The sequence below is a fragment of the Panthera tigris genome, chromosome A1, assembly GCF_018350195.1.
Source record: "Panthera tigris isolate Pti1 chromosome A1, P.tigris_Pti1_mat1.1, whole genome shotgun sequence".
NCBI classification, from domain to species: domain Eukaryota; kingdom Metazoa; phylum Chordata; class Mammalia; order Carnivora; family Felidae; genus Panthera; species Panthera tigris.
In genome coordinates, this window is record NC_056660.1 from 81,403,936 (window position 1) to 81,423,805 (window position 19,870).

General features: G+C 56.5%; 1 protein-coding gene across 2 annotated transcripts; it reads right to left on the reverse strand.

Moving 5' to 3' along the window:
- Positions 1 to 829: 829 nt before the first annotated feature.
- On the reverse strand, positions 830 to 19,629 carry ADPRHL1 (ADP-ribosylhydrolase like 1). 2 transcript variants are annotated; one of them, XM_042980599.1, is made up of 7 exons: positions 19,189 to 19,629; positions 12,675 to 12,839; positions 7,810 to 7,935; positions 6,497 to 6,637; positions 3,722 to 3,849; positions 2,432 to 2,564; positions 830 to 1,732 (listed from the first exon to the last, which is right to left on the reverse strand). In XM_042980599.1, exons 1-7 carry the CDS (start codon positions 19,400 to 19,402, stop codon positions 1,575 to 1,577), a joined length of 1,065 nt encoding a protein of 354 aa, XP_042836533.1. In that variant the 5' UTR covers positions 19,403 to 19,629; the 3' UTR covers positions 830 to 1,574. The 2 variants fall into 2 exon arrangements, with proteins under 2 accessions (XP_042836533.1, XP_042836542.1); XM_042980608.1 differs by lacking the exon at positions 12,675 to 12,839.
- Between the last annotated feature and the right edge of the window lie 241 nt (positions 19,630 to 19,870).

Sequence of the window (19,870 nt, forward strand, 5' to 3'; positions counted from 1 at the left end):
CTACACGAGGACCCACACCTGCAGCGGATATGCCGAGTCGGGAGCAGTCACTTCAGAAGTGGGAACCACTGAGTCACATGTGTTAGGGCTCACGAGCAAGTAGAAGATCACCAGCAGCTGGGAAGGGCGTGTGCATGTACAGCACCGAGCGCACCGTGCAGACCCCCGCTTGTACAGCTTCCAGGGGCGCTCAAGGGGCCCGGGGGGCACGACCCTGGCTGGGCACCGGGGCCTCTTGCTCCGCACCCACCAGCACACGTGGTGACAAGTCTCTAAGGCCGTGTGCGTGTTTCCTTTACAATAAACACGAAATCACAGATGCGTTCACCTCGTCACTTGTCACAGTTCTGTTTCTGTCAGTGCTTGTGTTTCTCTGCAGCAGGACAGTGAGGTGGAGACAGTCCAGTGCTTCCTGTGACTGTTTATGTTTTATAATCCACCAGTAAGCAGACCCATTTCCTGATTCTCCAGGATGGATTCCTCCTAACAGAGACCAAGGAGCCCTCTTGGGGCCCGGCCGTGGCCCTGGCCTGGGACAGCACCCACCTACTTCTGCGGGGCCTGGGCTCCTGTGGGAGTGGGCTGGTCCGCGCCCCCACCCCCCCAGCCGGGGCTGCCCTGTGTCTGGCTCTTCCCGCTGAAAAGCATCAGCAGCAGCAAAGGTTAGTTGTTATTCAGGAAGGCCTCCTTGTGAGCCGCCCACTGGAGGCCTTCGTGCAGACCTGAGAAGCGAGGGAGTGAGCCCGGGGGCTCTGGGGGCCACCAGCCTGCTCAGAGGCGGCCTTCTGTGGAAACAGCGCTGCCGCCGCGGGGCCGGCCCCAGCCTAGCCGCCAAAGCGCCGTGTTAAACACGAAATACCAACTGCTCTTTTATTCACACCAGATGCTCCTTGGAAAGGACGGTGTCCAAGGTTATTTTTAACCAGAGCATGCTCTCTTATCCAAGACTCACAGAGACGGACCCGAGCCCTCAGCAGCGAGTCTGGGGGCTCCCCTGCCCCCGGGACCTGGCTCAGACCACACAGAAGATGCGGGTGTCACACAAGAGCCCTTTATTTCCTGGTTTTCTGTCACTTGTTCCAGAAGGGTTTGGTTTTAAAGATCTAGTGTGATTAAAAACCGTTGGCCATGCGGCGAAGTGCCGTGCTCTCTCTCGCTGCTTCACAAGGCCCGGTGCCGGTGGCCCTGCCCTCGAGGCGGTGGCCAGGTCACGCGTCCGAGCACAGCTGTCGTGGTTAGTTGTGTGGGCGTGAGTGAGCGAGCAGCGTTAGTTTTGCACAGAGTGAAGCATGTTGATTGTCCCGGAGACTGTTTGTGCCACTGTGCGTGGAGGCTTGTGGGTAGCAGACCCCGCAAGAGGCTCTGGGTCTGGGTTAGGGAAGGACAAACATTCTCGAAGGACAAACAGGGCATTTCATTCGGCAGTTAGGGCTCTGAAATCAGGAGGAAAGAGTTAAGAGTGTGATTATGGCCGATTAGGCGTGTCGCACGCTCAGGAGGGCCGTGGCCAGCACGTGGACCCCGGGGCGCCCAGAGCTGGACGCGGCTCCCTGAAGGGATGTGGCGGGAGAGCTTTACTTCTCCTGAGTGGACAGGCGGTAAAGGGCTTCGCCCAGGCGTGCCAGCTCCTCCTTGTGCTCCAGGTCCTGGTACAGGCCCGTGGGAACCGCGTCCAGGCCGTGCAGCAGCCCGAACAGGCAGCCCGCGATAGTCCCTGTGGCCCCGCTCTCGCCTGGAACGGAAACACAGGTCCTCAGGGGCCCTGGGACCTTGTGCTGCCGGAGCCTGTGGGTCTTTCCTGCGCACTGTCACCCCCAGACCCTCTTGCCAGGGGCCCGTCTCAGGGACCTCTCTGGGCAGCTCCCTCTCTCCTCGCACAGCCGGATGCACATGAGCGTGTGCCGATTCCCGTGCTGTCCTGGGGCCTGGGCGCTCAGGGACCTCATCTGTGGGGTGGTGCTGGCGTCTCTACCGCCTCAGCACCAGGAACTGAGGGGCTCCGATGTCCACGGATACTCCGTGCCCAGCACGGGGTGACATCTGCCTGGGGTCCCCTTATTTTACATCTGCGGGGGACAGTGGGCACCAGCAGGGAGCAATCCTGCCCGGCCCTGGGACAGTCCCGGCCACCACCCGAGGGCTCGAACCTGGGGCCAGCGATCCAAAGTGCTGCAGAGCTCTCTTTGGCTACAGAGTCCGTGGGACTGTGCACGGCCCGTACCAGCAGGACCCAGTGGCCTCGAAGGAGAGGGGGCCCACACCCTGCTCCCCGGATGCCATTTCTCTCAAGCTCAGACTGGCACAGCCACCAGAGGCAGCACCACGTCCAGAGAAGGACCCACATCCTGGGGGGTCAGAATCCGGACATCCTGGGCAGGTGCTTTGGGGTGGGAAGGGGGTGCTGGTCGCACATCAAAGAAAGCAATCTCACCTCCATGACACATGGCCCGCTGGCAGAGCTCTGTCCAGTTGTCCCCAGCTCCTAAGAGAGCGTCGTAGGCAATCATGGGGGCATCATGGCCCCGCCGGCCCCCTCGGCCTTCAGAGCTCCATTTCCGGTAAGCCTAGAACAAAGAGCCAGGGGTCAGGGCATATGTGGCCACAGGAAAACCAGTGCTGCTTTGCACTGGAGCCCGTGCTCCCGGAGTTCACCTGTGTTGTAGGCACTGCCCCAGGGCTGGGGGTGATGGCGCGCAGGAAAGACCCACTTCTTGAGGCTCCTATGGATGCAGACACTCCACAGAGCAGACCCGAGCCCATGTTAGGGTAGCCGAAAAGTCTGTGGGAGAGTCAGGACCCAGCAAGGGACCGAGAGCCAGTGCTGAGGCTGTTAGGACACATGCCCCTGGTCTGCGCAGGGCACGGGGCGAGTGGGCGCCAAGGCTGGCTGGCGGTGCAGAATGACACCCTGCAGGTGCGCCACGAGCAGAAAGCCTGTGAGGTGGACGCTGGAAGGTCACCCCCCTGTGCCTTAGCAGCAGACTCAGCGTTGGTTTGGGGACAGCGGCACCTCCCTGTTAAGGATCACACGCCTGGGCCTTCAAGCACCAAGGGGAGGTGAGGGAGATACGTGGAGGTACACGGAGGGGCTGTGGGAAGCACCTGAGGAGGAAGGGTGGGCCCCTGCTCTCCCCCTGCACCTTCCCGACACCTGGAATGCAGACGTGCTGGCTGGAGCCAGAGCAGCCAGCGTGGATTACAAGCTGCGCACTCAGAATGGCAGAGCGGCCACACAGACGTGTCCTCAGCTCTCACTGCAAGCGACTTCCAGGTCAGCTCTGGGCTCCGGGGACATAAGCAAATAAGTTTCTATCATGGCTAAGTCACAGCGACTCGGGGTTTTCTCTTGTGCTACCAAACCCGATGCCGACAACGTCAGTCAGCTCTCCCAACATGAGCAATGACAGTGGTGTGCACGTGTGCATGACCTTACTCATCGGATACAACTTCATGCCCCGGTGCCTAGGAAACAACGAAGTGAAACCGAGTGTCTTCTAGCAATGCCGTGCTTATAATGAGGTAATGAAAACATGAAGTACTCTGTTTCACACATGCTTCCTCCAGGAAGTCTTCCAGGCCCCCTGCTGCTGCCGGGGGAGCCCCCAGCCCAGACTCTAGAGGTAGCAGAAACAGCCCAGCTGCAGTGGCTTCTCGGTGGGGACCCCAGGCAGCAGGACCCTGCCAGCTGCTGTCCCCACCACTTGGGCACAGCAAGACTTACCTTTTCTCTTTCCTCCGCATCGTAGCGGTCAGGGAAGGTGGCTTTACTTCCCGTATCTTCGCTGATTTTTCTCTCCTCCAAGTAAAACTGCCATTTTGCCTCAAAGTAAAACCAGTGCTCCTGGTATTCTAAACACAAACAACAGGGTGGGCTGCACATGAGGGCTACCAGCTGGGGCGTGGGGACGGTGGGGCAGGGGCAGAGGCAGGAGGGGGGGGCTGAGCCTGGTGAGGGGGCAGAGGACGGAGGCCGCTTTGGAACAAGAGTGAGGAAGTTGGGAGTGGGGGACAAAGCAACCGAGAAACTTGCTTCGCTGACTTAACAGGGACTATGGTCCTTAGAAGAGCATATTGTCTTGAAAGCTCTGACCCTGTATCTTCTCACCGAAGTGACACAGCCTGCAAAGGGCAGCGGAGGGCGTCTCCTTCTCGCTGCCTGTCGCCTGGCATGCCAGCCCCAGAGGAAGGACTTGCCCACGTCACGTGGGGTCTGAGCGGCAGCTCCTCGGACACAGATGTAGGAACGTGCTCTGCCCTCCGAGAACCCGGGAGGCACCAGCACCTGCTGGGCCCTCCCACCGTGGTGGCCTCCTTGCCAGCCTGGCCCTGAGGGGTGCCCGGTGTGCCTGTGGGAAAGCCCCGGTTCAGGAGGTCTGCTCGTGGGCAGGAGCAGAGGACAGAGCTCCAGGGGACCAGCCGGTGGCTGCAGGCAGGCCCCAGACAGGCCCTGGGACAAGGCTCCCGGTCCTGAGGGAACCGCAGGCCCTTGGAAATGCTGGCCCGACTCTGCTTCACAAAACTAAAAGCAGAGCCTACCTAAGGTTGAGGAAAGATGACAGAAAGTGAGGGAAGCAGCGGGCAGGGACAGGGCTCTGCCAGTGCACCGCGGCCTGTCTCCCAAGCAGGTGGGCCACCAACATTGGAACAAGACGTCCAAGGGTGAAGACAGGGAACTAATTTGCCAGTTGTCCTTACTGCCGATGGACATTGTCACCACTAAGCAGAAGGCCCTGCAGGAATAGAACACTGTTTTCTCTGGACGATTTGAGTTTCTGTTAAAAAGGGCATGTGCGCCTGGGTGGCTCAGTCGGTTAAGCGTCCGACTTCAGCTCAGGTCACGATCTCGCGGTCCGTGAGTTTGAGCCCCACGTCGGGCTCTGGGCTGATGGCTCAGAGCCTGGAGCCTGCTTTTGATTCTGTGTCTCCCTCTCTCTCTGTCCCTCCCCCGTTCATGCTCTGTCTCTCTGTGTCTCAAAAATAAATAAACATTAAAAAAAAATTAAAAAAAAAAAGGGCATGTGTCTGGGGCAGCTGGGCGGCTCAGTCGGTTGAGCATCCGACTCTTGATTTCAGCTCAGGTCATGATCTCAGGGTTTGTGAGTTCGAGCCCCGTGTCAGGCTCTGCACTGACAGTGTGGATCCTGCTTGGGATTCTCTTTCTGTCTCTCTTTGCCCCTCCCCTGCTCTGCCTCTTTCAAAATAAATAAACTTTAAAAGAATCGGCATGTGTCATAGGTCATAAAACTCCAGGTTAAACACATTTAAAGTTAAACAGAAAAAATAAAGTCTCCAATTTTCTGACCAATGCCTGTCCTCCCCGTCCTGTCCGAGGAGCATCCCTGACTCCGCGTAAGCACAATCACTGCATGGCCCACAGCAGCCGCGTGTCCCTGTCTCTCCCGCGGGAGGAGGTGACCCTCACAACCCAGTGACCACAGGCAGCCCCAACCCCTCCAGAGCCCTGAGGCAGGAGTGACTTAAACCAGTCGAAAATACGGCCAGTGTGGCACTATGTTCTATAATTAGTTTATAGAGGGACGTGTAAGTTCACTGTGGGCACAAGGCTCTCTGCTTCTCACGGGAGCCGGGCCCTGTGGATAAGAGTTTCCCAGTGCTATCTCCTTCTAAAGTTGTTCTAGAAGCTTCTTGAGAGGCACTTAGAATGAGTCCCTGCTTGTCAGATGGTGACAGGAAAGTGATTCATTGATTGGTTCCCCGTCTCAAGACCGCAGCCTCAGGCTGCCCAGAGAGCCCATGGCCCCATTACCTCACTCACACTCGTCTCCCTCTGCCTGTGACAAATGGCTTTACTCCAGACATGCCCCTGGGCTGTCCCTCCTAGGGGTGAAAGAACCTTCTGGGGCTAGCTGCCTGAGGAGGAAGCCACGGGTCTCCCAGTCCCCCACCTGCCTCTCACATTTGTCCGCTTCGGGCCATGTGGGGAGGAGCCTGCTGAGAAGCCACAGCTCACCTGGCCACCAGCAACATCGAGGTCCCCTAGGACCTCTGCCGGACCAGCTGATGGACACCTCGCCGGTGGCCAAAGAGGGTGCGAGCCGCTTGATGGGTTTGGGATAACCAGGAACAGACAGATGTTCCTGGATGCAGATGTCCCGAGGGGGCACAGACCCCTGTGTGGCCTTCATGGCAGCTGGCCACAGTGGGGAGCAGTGCAGACCCCGTGTGTCTGGGGAATGGGCGACCAAGGACCACCCGGAACAGTGACCCAGCTGCCCTCAGAGAGTGGGAGGGTGGGGTCCCTGCAGAGGCCAGGGCGGGGGAGCAGCACTGGCATTGCGCCGGGTCTCCTGGCCAGGAGGCCCTCTGCCAGGGACGCCTTGGGCCTGCTTTCTGGGTCAGCCTGCTCACATGGGGATGCTCTAGGTTTCACCACGGGACCAACAGACCTCCAGCTCTCTGGGAATCGGGTCTAAGTGAATGACACCAGCCTTTCTGCTGTCAGCTCAGGCATGATGGGAAGAGAGGTCGGGCTCACCTGCCAGGTGCCGGATGGTCTTCTTACAATACTCCTCTGCCAGCGGGACCGTCTGCATCATGTCTCTGCCCCACTGCTCCAGTGGCTTTCCTTGCGCAGCGTAAGATGCAAACAGAGCCGTGCACAGGGACCCGAGGAAGCCTGGAGGGCACAACAAGGGCATGTGGGTGCCAGATGCACCCTTGGCAGGTGCAGGGTCCTGGGCTGGGGCTTCCCGGGCTCTGCCTTCTGTTTCCTGCACACAGGCACATCACACCCCCCTAGCAAGGCTTGTTGTGGGGACAGACGGCTCTTTTTTTTTTTTTTTTTTTTTTTAAAGCAGGCTTCATGCCCAGTGCAGAGCCCAGCACGGGGCTTGAACTCACGACCCTGGGATCATGACCTGAGCTGACATCGAGAGCCGGACATGCAACCAACTGAGCCCCCCAGGCGCCCCGGGGACAGATGGTTCTAAGCACAGGGGAGCAACCACCAGGCCAGCCTGAGGCACACAACCACACAAAGACCACGTCCACCCAGGAAGAGGCACCGCCATCTCGAGAGATGCTCTCAGTGGCTTCTGGCCACTGCAAGGCATCACTACAGGTGGAGTGAGTGTCCAGTTCTCAAATCCAGGGTCAAACGAGGGTGTCCCCGGGGGGGGGGGTGGCACGGCATGGCCCTTGCAACCTCAGGGCCACGCCAGTAACAGTGGACACTGAAAATGGCCTTGAAAGAGGGGAGCAGCTGTGAGAGAGCAGCTGGCAGCCTCTGGACTTGGGCTGGGGAGGGCGTGTGCCCGCCTTCCACCTACAGGAGTAAGACGTTCAAGCGATTCTTATTTAAAATTAGAAGCTGACTGCCCTTCTAAGTCATGACTCTGAGTCAGGTGCTGGGGCCCCCGCCTGCCCTCCCTGTGTGAGGGACATACGGACACTCTCTCCTCACGCACGGCCATCCTGTTACGGGGCTGGCGGGGGGAAGAGAGGCATGACGATTAGGTGTTCCAGCTCACACAGTCTGGCTCAGGCCCCCGCCGGGCATGGCACTGGGTGGCAAGCAGTGCCCAACACGTGTGATAGAAATTCGGGTTCCCATGGCTTTGCTCGGAGAGCTGGTGCTTTGCCTTTATTCTGACATGCCTGGCACCAAAACCAGGGAGAGTCTTTCCAAGCTCATCCCCAATCCTGCTTTTAGGGCAAAAACAGCATTTAAGCAGAACCGAAAACTGAAAAGCCCAAGTCCGCCAACAAGTAATGCAACGGAACAGCGGGTAGGATTTCCACGCAACCCGCTGGGGGAGCTGGGCGCGGGCGCCGCTGGCACGGCCTCACCTGTGGGGTGGTTGTGCGTCATCCTGCCGCACTCGATGCTCACTTCCACAAGGGTCTCCAGGCGCTCCGGCTTCCAGTACCGCATGCCGATGCACATGGCTTTGGTGGCAGCTCCAAACCCTGAGCCTGCAGGGAGCAGAGAACAGCAATCTGCAATGTTCACAATGTCCTGAAAATGTACACAATGTCGTGCAGTCCCACGTTTATCGCAGCATCATTTAAATGAGTGAAAAACGAGCAGGCGACCCAGATGCCTGACAAAGGAAAACAGATCAAACAAACTGAAAAGCACCCGCACTGGAAAGTTAGGCACTAACACAGAATTCTTGACGGCCGTGCGCTGCTGCTGGGAAAGCAGATGAGGTGTCTGTAATCGCACGTGCTCTCTTTTTAGAAACCGTTTCGTGGAGTTATAAGGGACACGTGATCAACTGCACACATTCCAGGCGTGCAAGGCGATGAGCGTGAACACATGGTGCGTGCACGAAGCCCTGAGCAGAGATGGTGAGCGTATCCAGCAGTCACTCCGAACGTCTTCTTGTGCCTCCCGGCCTCCCAGCGGCCACTGGCCTGACTCTGCAGGCCAGTTTGCATTTCCCAGAGTTTTATGTAAGTGGAATCATGCCGCATAGAGTCGTTTTTACCTGGCTGCCTTCACTCAGGGTAATCCTCTTGACACTCCTCCGTGTTGGTGCAGCAAGACTGCTGTGTGGAGGGGCCACTGCCGGTCTGGCCACTGACCCGCTGCTGCACACCTGGGTTGTTTCCTGCTGGAAGCTATCACAGACAACGCCATGGACACTCATGACCAAGTCCTTGTTTGGACATACGCTTTCTTGGGCAGATACCTCAGAGTGGATCACTTCGCTCACATTTAAGGAGCTGCCCAACTGGCTTTCAAAGTGGTCATCACGTTCTACGTCCCACTGGCGGTCCCTCTGTGTCCCGGGTGGCACTTCACGGTCCGCCTTTCAAATTCAGCCCATGCAGCGCTGTGTCTCGTTGGGGCTTCATTTTCCCAGTGACGGATGGTGTTGAGCAGGTGGCCACAGGCATCTTCCTTGGGGGATTGTTTGTTTAAATAGTTCTCTCGTGTTTGTACTGGTTGTTAGCTTTCTTTTAAGAGTTCTTTACACATTCAGGGTACTTATCAGATGTGTACTTTGCAAATATTTTCTCCCACTCTGTAATTCACTGTTTTATTCTTCTTAACGGCCTCCTGGAGAGCAGAGCGGGTTTGGGGAGTGTGTGTTCGCTCAGCTCCCTGGAGAGCTGTGTACACTCGGTATGTCTCTTCTTCAAAGGTGTGGTAGGGTCCCCAGGGAGGCCATCTGAACCTGGGCTTTCCTTTGTGTCTTGCTGTTTAGATGCTCTCCTTCCTCTGGAGTGACCTTTGGTAGTTTCCGTCCTGCAAGGAATTTGTCCATTTTATCTAAGTTGTGATATCTATTAGAACAAAATTTTAAATATATTCCCTTATTTTCTGTAGAATCTGAGGGAGGTTGCCCGTCCGCTATGTCCTGATCAGTCTAGCTTCAGCTTCATCAATTTCTTTATCTTCTCAAAGAATCAGCTCTTGGTTTTGTTAATTTTCTCTACTGTTTTCCTGTTTTCTGTGGGATTGACTTCCACTCTGACCTTCATTACTTCCTGTCTTTTGTTTCCCTTGGGTTTAATTTGCCCTTTGTTTTCTAGTTTCCTTAAAAAACATTTTTTTTAATGTTTACTTATATTTGAGAGAGAGACACAGAGTGTGAGCAGGAGAGCGGCAGAGAGAGAGGGAGACACAGAGTGTGAGCAGGGGAGAGGCAGAGAGAGAGGGAGACACAGAATCCGAAGCAGGCTACAGGCTCTGAGCTGTCAGCACAGAGCCTGACATGGGGCTTGAACTCACGGGGTGTGAGATCATGACCTGAGCTGAAGTTGGACGCTTAACCGACTGAGCCACCCAGGCGCCCCCGTTTTCTAGTTTCTTTTTTTTTTTTAATGTTTTTATTTATTTTTGAGACAGAGAGAGACAGAGCATGAGCAGGGGAGGGGCAGACAGAGAGGGAGACACAGAATCCGAAGCAGGCTCCAGGCTTTGAGCTGTTAGCACAGAGCCCGACACGGGGCTCAAACTCGCGGAGTGTGAGATCATGACCTGAGCTGAAGTTGGACGCTTAACCGACTGAGTCACCCAGGCGCCCCCAGTTTTCTAGTTTTTTTTTTTTCTTTTTTTAATTTATTTTTGGGACAGAGAGAGACAGAGCATGAACGGGGGAGGGGCAGAGAGAGAGGGAGACACAGAATCGGAAACAGGCTCCAGGCTCCGAGCCATCAGCCCAGAGCCTGACGCGGGGCTCGAACTCACGGACCGCGAGATCGTGACCTGGCTGAAGTCGGACGCTTAACCGACTGCGCCATCCAGGCGCCCCAGTTTTCTAGTTTTTTAACGTGAATATTGAGACCTTAATATGGAAATCTCTGCCCACAACTCTGGGTTTGTCAATTTCTCTTGCTGTCCTACTGGTTTTAGCTTCACATATTGTGAAGGCTTGTTGTCAGTACAGGAATGTTTGGGTTTGGTATGTCTTCCTGATGAATGGATGCATGTGTCATGGTGAAATTGCCTTTTTTTCCCTTGGCAACATTCTTTGCTCCAAAACATACTTTTTGTGATGTTAATGGAGCCACGCTGACTTTCTTCTGACTGGGGTTGGCATGGTGCACCTCTTCTCTCCCTAACCTACCTGTGCCTTCATATGTAAAGTGCACATCCTGTGAACAACCTAGAGTTGGGACTTGTTTCTTTATCCCATTGGAGTCCCTGCCATCTATTTGGAGTCTTTAGACCATTTACATTTGATGTGATCAGGGTCAAGTCTTTTGTCCTGTTATTTGTCCCCTTTTCTGCCCATTTTGGGTTCAATGTTATCGAACAGTGAGGGCAGCTGCCCATCCCATGTGAAGATTTCCACCGTGTGGAAGTTGGAAGGTGGAGGATGGCGCCCACCACCACGAGGAGGAGCCCTCAGACCCTCAGACCTCGGCAGCTGCATCTTCTCCCGTCTGGAATTGCCCAGCGGGGGGTGGGGCGGTGGGGGCACATAACACAGGGACGCAACACGGGGTAGCACTTCCTTCCAGGAAACAAAGCCTCGCAGGGAGACCTGCGTTGGTAGCTTGCTCTGGTCTCCCATGGCAGTGGCCCCTCCCGCAGCCGAGGTGGGGCAGGGATGCTGCACACACCCCCTCGTGCTGCAGGGGAGACGAGAACCTGCAGCTCTCCTTGTGGGGTGGCTCCCCCTGCGGGGTTGGCTAGGGTCGTGTGGTGCTCATGCTTAAGCACTATAGGGAAGGTTACTGCATGCCTAGAAGACAGGGACGGTTTCTCCTGATGAGGGGGAAGAATCCAAGGCCAAGGGACAGCCTCGCACCTGGTCTCCCCCCCGACGGGATGACCCAGCCTGGGGCACTGCTTCCCCAGCAAATATTCCTAAATGATTCCACTTCTCTTTTCTTCGCTTATTAGTTATAACTGTTTTGTTGTATTAGTGGTTGCTCTGGGGTTTTGAGTGTCTGCCTGGGACTTACACTTACCACAGCCCACCTTACACCGCCACCCTTCCCAACCGGCCTCCACAAGGTAGCGTCAGATACCTGCTCATAGCATTTTATAAACCCGCAGTACCTCATCATTTTCAAGTCAATTATCTTTCAAAGAGATTTCAATAGGAAGTTAAAAATTCTTCTGTATTTACCCACATAGTTAGGATTTCCATCCAAGTTCTTTGCACAGACCCGGATTTCTGTTCCATGTTGGTTTCTTGCTGCCTGAGGGACTGACTTCCGTTAGCCCTTCTCCATGTGGCTCTCTGGGTGACAAATCCTTTAGCTTTTGTTTGCCTGGAAAGGCTATTTGGCCACTGTTTCTGTAAGAAACTTTTTTGGAGGCAGCACTCCAGGGTGAAGTAGTTTTTCTTCCGTGCCTCAGTGACACTGCCCACGAGCTCTCCGTGCGTCACTTCTGACAAGAGCACCCTCCTCACTTTGGCAGTCAGCAACAGAACACACGTCTCTCTCCTGATTGTTAGTTTTGAGCAATCTGACTGCCAGCTGCCATACTGTAGTTTTCTCCGCGTTTCTTGTGCTTGGAAGTTCCTGACTTTCTTGGATCTGTGGGTTTACAGTTTCATCACATTTGGAGAGATGTGGGCCACTATTTCTTCAAATCTTTTTTTGTTCCCCTGCATGCTGTCAGGGAGCCTGTTACGGGCATGTTAGGATGCAGTAGTCGTCCATGGCTCTTTTCATGATTTTGGATTCTTTTTTCTACATGCGTCCCATTCTGGATTGTTCCTATTGTCGTGCCTTCAAACCCATTAAATTTTTCTTCTGAAATGTGCAATGTGCTGTTAATCTCAGCCAACGCATTGAGAAACTCAGGGATCTGTCCTCAGTATAAACTCAGGTTGGGGGTGTCCATCCTCCTTATAAACCCTGGGGCGGGTGTCAATCCTCAGTATAAACCCAGACCGGGGGTCCAGGACCCCAGAAGCAGGTGCCCTGGAGGCAGAGACTCTGGCTACGTAAATACATCAACACATCAAAGCATCCTGGAGATAGACATTTATGCTAATTGTGTAAGTTTTCCTGATTATTTGGCAAAAAATAGCCACTTAGAGGGAAAGCAGTTGAAAATATTCCTTAAAACGAACCCCAGATTGGTGTCACACCATCAGGGAGGCCGGCGTCCTCTACGTGGAAGCCCCGGCAAGTCCCTCTGTGTCACGCAGACCTGCAGGTTAGTGGGGTGACACGTGGGTTAGTGTCCAGGCCACGCTCCAGCATGCACTTTACAGGGAAAAGACAGCACCCCTGACCCTTCTCGTTGAAAGGTGTATGCCAGGCGAGGAGATAGTTATCCGGCTTCAGCTGTGAGCAGCCTTCCAGGGTAGCTGGGTCAGCCCAATGTTCTGGAAGCTTCTCAAGGACTTCCACGTAGCGCCTCACCATCTCTCGGTAAAGGTCATCCAGACACCAGTAGTCTGGGGAGGAAAAGGCAGGGTTAGACTGAGAAGGCAGGAGGGCTACTTGGTCAGCCCCCAACCCAGCAGGGACAACAGAGATGCAGGCGGTGGAGGACAGGGGGCTCACAATCCCCCACAGTCTCATGGAGTCCCCCACAGGCTCCCACAGTCCCCCACTTATCCCACAGGCTCCCACAGGCCTCCACTGTCTCTCAGAGTCTCCCACAGGCTCTCACAGTCCCCCACAGGCTCCCACGGCCCCCACCGTCTCCCAGAGTCCCCCACAGGCTCCCACAGTCTCCCAGAGTCCCCCACAGGCTCCCACAGCCCCTCATAGTCCCCCACAGTCTCTCAGAGTCTCCCACAGGCTCCCAGAGTCTCCCACAGACTCTCACAGTCCCCCACAGTCTCCCAGAGTCCCCCACAGGCTCCCAGAGTCTCCCACAGACTCCCACAGCCCCTCACAGTCCCCCACAGTCTCCCAGAGTCCCCCACAGGCTCCCAGAGTCTCTCACAGGCTCCCAGAGTCCCCCACAGGCTCCCACAGCCCCTCACAGTCCCCCACATTCTCCCAGAGTCTCCCACAGTATCCCAGAGTCTCCCAGAGTTCCCCACAGGCTCCCACAGCCCCTCACAGGCTCTCAGAGTCCCCCACAGTCTCCCACAGTCTCTCAGAGTCCCCCACAGGTTCCCACAGTCCCCCACAGGCTCCCACAGTCCCCTGCCATCTCCCAGAGTCCCCCACAGGCTCCCACAGTCCCCCACATTATCCCACAGGCTCCCAGAGTCCCCCACAGGCTCCCAGAGTCCCCCACCGTCTTCCAGAGTCACCCACAGGCTCCCACCGTCTCCCACAGCCCCCCACAGTCCCCCACATTATCCCACAGGCTCCCATAGTCCCCCACAGTCTCCCAGAATCCCCCACCATCTCTCAGAGTCTCCCAAAGGCTCCCAGAGTCCCCCACCATCTCCCAGAGTCCCACACAGGCTCCTACAGTCCCCCACAGGCTCCCACAGTCCCCCACAGTCCCCCAGAGTCCCCCACAGGCTCCTACAGTCCCCCACAGGCTCCTACAGTCCCTCATAGGCTCCCACAGTCCCCCACAGGCTCCCAGAGTCCCCCACAGGCTCCTACAGTTCCCCACAGGCTCCTACAGTCCCCCACAGGCTCCCACAGTCCCCCACAGGCTCCCAGAGTCTCCCACAGTCCCCCACAGTCTCCAAGAGTCTCCCACAGTCCCCCACAGGATCCCACAGTCCCCTATAGACTCCCAGAGTCCCCCACAGGCTCCCAAAGTCCCCCACATTATCCCACAGTCCCCATAGTCTCCCAGAGTCCCCCACAGTCTCTCACAGTCCCCCACATTATCCCAGAGTCCCCCACAGTCTCCCAGAGTCCCCCACAGGCTGCCACAGTCCCCCATAGTCTCCCACAGGCTCCCATAGTCCCCTACAGTCTCCTACAGGCTCTCATAGTCCCCTACAATCTCACAGAGTCCCCCACAGTCCACCACAGTCTCCCACAGACCCCCAAAGTCTCCCATAGTCTCCCAGAGTCCCCTATAGGCTCCCAGAGTTCCCCAAAGGCTCCCACAGTCCCCCACACCCCCACAGTCCGCCACAGGCTCTCACAGTCCCCCACAGTCTCCCAGGTCCCCCACTGTCTTACAGAGTCCCCCAAAGTCCCCACATTCCCCCACAGTGTCCCACAGTCCCCCCATAGTCTCACAGAGTCCCCCACAGTCTCCCAGGTCCCCCACAGCCCCCCCACAATCCTGGCTCCTAGACCAGTGCAGCATGCATACAATTCACTCTAGATTTTATTCAGAAGTCAGACATTAATTAGAGTTGGTGTATGTGCTTCATGCTCTGGTTGCACAGGACAATCTAGAAAAACCCACAATCCTCATTCCCTGCTAAAGGTTCTGTCCATGTGACGACAAGCTGGCCTGAAATCTGCCTGGTCCTCGGGCTGCTGGAGACCCACGCCTCCACGCAGCTGAGCCCCTCCCATTTCCACCCCCTCTCTCACTCCTGGAAACCCCTTGCGCTGCCCCACCAGGCACTGATTGGTCCAAACCACACTGTGTGTGACAGCGTTTGGGGACAAGCATGTCTCAAGCCCCTTGAGGATCACAGGCATGGAGGGCAGAGGAGCTGACGCACTGGCCACCTGCAGTCTGGGGTGCCGCCCCCCAATACCGTCAGGCTCTTATCTGTCACGGTGGGTTTTACAGGGAAGGCTCCGGGGGTTAGGTTTTGCAACTTGCCCAAGGCCCGAGATGGTAAACGGAGTCCGATGGCAGGCCTGAGCATTTCTATCATTAAAGTAATGCACAGCAAGAGCTAGAGGACACCTAGCTCCAAATTTGGGGTCCAATTTGCCTCGTTCCATCAGAGAGCAGGGCTGGTGGCGACAGGGTCACTGTGCCAGGCCAGCTGGGCAGATACTGGGCATTTCCAGTGTGCCTTTTTTGTTTTAGTGAGAGCGCATGAGCAGGGCAGACAGAGAGGAAGACACAGATCTGAAACAGGCTCCATGATCAGCGCAGAGCCCAACACAGGGCTCAAAACCAAGACCCTGAGATCATGACCTGAGCTGAAATCAGTCTACCAACTGAACCACCCAGGCGCCCCACGATGTGACTCTTAACAGCCACCAACAGACTAATTCTGTACCCAATCTGCATTTCAGGCCTCAGGAGCTGGGACTGCCCCTGACTGCTCGGGGCACATACCCCAACTCTGGGGGCTCTGGAGGAGGGGAGGAGGCCGGGACGGGGCAGGGAGACCCCCTCTCAGGCCGCCGGAGCTATGAGCAGGCAGTAGAGGGGTCTTCTCATTAGGCGCCCAGGGTCAGGGTCCCACTGTGGAGGTGAGGGAGGTGCATTTGCCAAGTCTCTGCATCATCTGGGACGAAGGCCTCCGTCCCTGCAGCCGTTAGGGCAGGTGGGCCCTCATGCCCTGGAGGGTGGACTTGGTCCTCAGTCCTTCTGTCCCTGCTTCTATGCCCCGCATGGTTGGGTTCTGAGCAGAGGCAGAGAGTGCGCGGCCAGACCCGAGCGCAGGAGGCATGGGCTCTGCGAGGTGTGGGGCCCGTGAGCCACTGGGATCCACTCAGCCCTGAGGCGCCAGCAGCACCCGTTACAAAACCTTCTTGACTCAGTCCACGGTTAGTGAGCCTGGCCTTTCCAGACCCTCTCAAATAATTCATTTTATTCTGGAATCACATCCTTCTAAAGGGGGAAAAAACTCCTTAAAAACAAAATGTCAACATTCTTCTGTGAGTGTCCAGTTCGAATTTAAACGAGAAGCAGACTTTGCAAAGCTGCAGGGGCCAAGGAGCCTCTTGCCAAGGTTTCTCTGCTTGAAGACACGGCTCGTCAGCTCATTCTTCTCTGCCCTCACCACCCAGTCTCCTAAGAGACAGATCTGCTCACGAAAACCCTGTGTGTCTCCCAACCAATGTCACCATAAAGAAACGGCAGCATAGCAAGATCGAGTAGCTTTGTAGTAAAAAGTCAACTTTCCAAAATGCTGTTACCGCCAGCGAGCCAGTGATGGAGGAAGAGGGAGAGGTGAGTGTGGACAGGTCTGGTCTGCTCACGCGTGGGCTGGACCCTGCACTCCCCTGTGGGTTATGGACCGTGGCATCTGCCACCGCCGCAATGGGCTAATGCCCCCCTCCCTCCAGTGCCGCCGCAGAGACAGGCTACCCTGCCTGGTCCTCGGAGCAGGACATTTAGAAAGACAGACATTAACTATCGTGCCATGAGCCACCTTCCCTTAATAATTTATTAAGTGCAGGGGTGCCTGGGGCGGGGAGGCTCGGTCGATCTCAGCTCCTGATCTCAGCTCAGGTCCCGATCTCACAGTTTGTGGGTTCAAGCCCCGCGTCTGGCTCTGCGTCGACAGTGTGGAACCTGCTTGGGATTCTCTCTCTCCCTCTACCCCTCCCCCACTCGCACTCGCTCTGTCTCTCTCTCAAAATGAATCAAGAAACTTAAAAAAATAATTTACTAAGTGCCCATGCCGCCCCACTTGATCTCACTTGACCCTATGATGAAGGCGTCATCATCCTTAAGTACAGTGCAGGAGGGAAAGCAAGGTCAGCCGTTTTCGGGCCAGTGAGCCATGGAGAACCAGGACTGCCAGGCTCTGGGGCCCCTGTGGCTGAGCCCCCTTCTCATCCTCAGGTGACAGGCACAGGGCCATACACGCAAGGGAGCCTCTGGTAGGTGTGCCCAGCGAGCTCATTGGGCAAGCTGCACAAACTGGATTGTCCCCCGCCCTGTGTGGTATTGGACACTGCTTCCTAAGCCAGTATCTGATTTCATTCCCAAAAGTAGGACATCCCACAGGCTGTCCCTGTCCTCGCATCACACTCACACTAACACAACTGCATAGCCACACAGTTGGTCGGCCTACGGCACCCAATAATGGGACTTCCTTGGAAATGCCACGCCACAGTTACACTTTGAGAAAGTCTACCTGTCCTTGGAAAGCGTGTTGGAGAACCACCGTCCACTGGGACCCCCGAAATAGTTGTGTGGCCAGCGACTGCGGGTGGCTGGGGCAGGGCTTAAGAACTTACATGTTGGAACCCAGTTGTCTGGGTTCCAGTCCCTGCTCAGACTCTAGCTTGGCTATGTGGCATTGGACAAGTTACTTAACCTCTCTGTGTGTCTGTTCCTTTGTCTGTAAAACTGTAATAATGGTGTCAGCCATCAGGGTATGCAAGGGCCAGGGGATGGTACACGTAGATTCAGAACAGTGCCTGGCCCCTGAGTGGCGCCACATCAGGGCTGTAGCCATCACCATTAATGCAGCTCAGAGGCCCCTTCTCTAGGCTACAATTTGCTATTTAGAGAAAAAAAACTGGGCTGTTTGACAGCTAAATTTAAAGAAAATTTCAACTTGTATTTTTAGTGACTTGAAAAACTATGCCTGCTTGGCTTCTGGAGGCTAAATTTAGGGACATCTTCACGAACGTCCCCTTGTGGATTGCGGACCAGAGGGTGCTGTGTACCAGCACCCCGCTTCCCACAGCCAGAGGCGCGGGGTCCCCTCTTTGGAAACAATGCCCAAACACTCTCTGTGCTCCCATGTGATGTGCTCCCACAGGCAGTGTCCCCCACATGCACATTTCACACTGGGGTAGATGATGTCCTATGTCTGTCAAGAGGGCTCAATCTAATCTCAGAGAGCATGACACGGTCAGGATTGCGTGACCCTGCTGGCGTCTGTCCTGGGCGCCTACACAGGCAGACACAGGCCGTGGATCTTGCCATTCACAAAAGAGACAAGGGCAAGGAGAGGACACGTGGGTGGCATCAGACACACGTGGAAGGAGCGGGTGTGAGAGTGAGGGCCCGCTGTGCGCAGCTTCGGGAAGCCAGCAGGTTCTGCGTCCAGAGACAGGCCCTCGTAGGGGCGGCATCACTGCTCTGGCTGCCAGGATGCGATTTCACACTGCTGGGTCTGCCTGGGAGCCTGGGAAACTGGGGATATTTGGACTCAAAGACACTTCGCCGCCTCACGCGCTGGGCGCTATCTTATCTGTGTCCTCACCCTCGCCAGAGCTATTTTGGAACTGGCTGCGGCGAGGACGGCATTCCTGCGGAATGAGCACAGAGCTAAGCTGAGCGAGCCCACGGCCGACTCGGACGGGCACAAGGGCCCAGACACGAGGCCTCGTCTACCCAGCCGTGGCCCCAGACTTTCATTTGGCAACAGCAGACTAAAAACACCTACAGGTTTTCAGAGAGCATGTACCTTGTAGGAAAGCTGTGCTACACGTATGTACACCCACGGCTTCTCTGAGAATCATGAAGGCACATGAAGGATGGTCCTAGAAGCCCCCTGCCCCCACCCAGCCAATGCCACAGCATCGTCTCAAGACACATTCGTGTGTACACACACATCTGAATCCTACTTTGGTAGATGGCATTCTGCCTGAGCTCATTGGGATTTAGAAGTAATCCTCAAACAATATTATCTTAATGGATCCAAATTTCAAAGGGTTTATTATTTTATGTTCTTTTGAAATAAAATCAGACGTCTTAATATCTGCAGTGAAAAGTTGAACCCTCACCCCAAACCACCAAGAGCAGATTTAACTGGTTTTAACCCTAGAGACACCAGGCTCAGCCTAGCAGACGTTTTACAAACACAAATGAAGAGTCACTATTCAGAGTAAAATAACCCAGACAGACCGTGAGAAGCGCCGTCTGACCAGGGAGGGGACGCTGGTGGGTGTGAAACCCCCTCTCTGCGGTGGCATGGGGGACAGGGCTGGGGGCTCACCCGCGGTGCGGGGCTCTGGGGACCGGGAGGGGGGGTAAGAGGGGCAGGGTGGCTGGCTTACCTGTGGTCAGGGCCGCGGCCGTCGTCAGGTGCATGATGGTGTTGTCACTCACCGGCCACCTCTCCTGGGACGGCACCAGCTGGTCCTGGCCCCCGCTCGCCCGCGGCTCCTCCTGGACCTTCCTTCCAGAATCGCTGCTGTCCTTGCGGGCGTTTCTGTGCCCGAGAGCGTCCCCCACCGCCCCCAGCAGCATGGCAGCCTTGAACTTCTCCATCTCGGGGTAGCGCCCAGCCCCTGGGCCCCTCGGAGCCGCCCTCCGTGCGCCCCGCGGACTCCGCGCCGACCCGGCTGCGGGCAGGAGCTCCCCGAGCCGGGCGCTCCCGTGTCTCCGCAGGCGGCGCCCTCTCCTCCGCCCCCCTGTGCCCCGCCAGGAGCCACGTGGACGGCGACACCGCTCCTCACCCGGGGAGCCCGCGGCCTGAGTCAGCGTCCGCAACAGCTGCGGACGCCTCCCCGCGGGGCGGCGACCTCTAAGCCTGAGCCCTTGGCTGTTCTGGAAGGCGCGTGCCTTTCTACCGCTCCTGCGCGGGTTCCAAGGCGCTCCGCCTGGCGAGGAGGGGGCGGGGAACCCTCGCTTCAGAGGAGCGCACAGCACGGTGGTCCCGAGGTCCCCTGGTCTCCTCTGCCTGTGCCCCCACCCACACCCAGGCCGCGCTCCTGCACACTCTGCCCCGACAGCTCT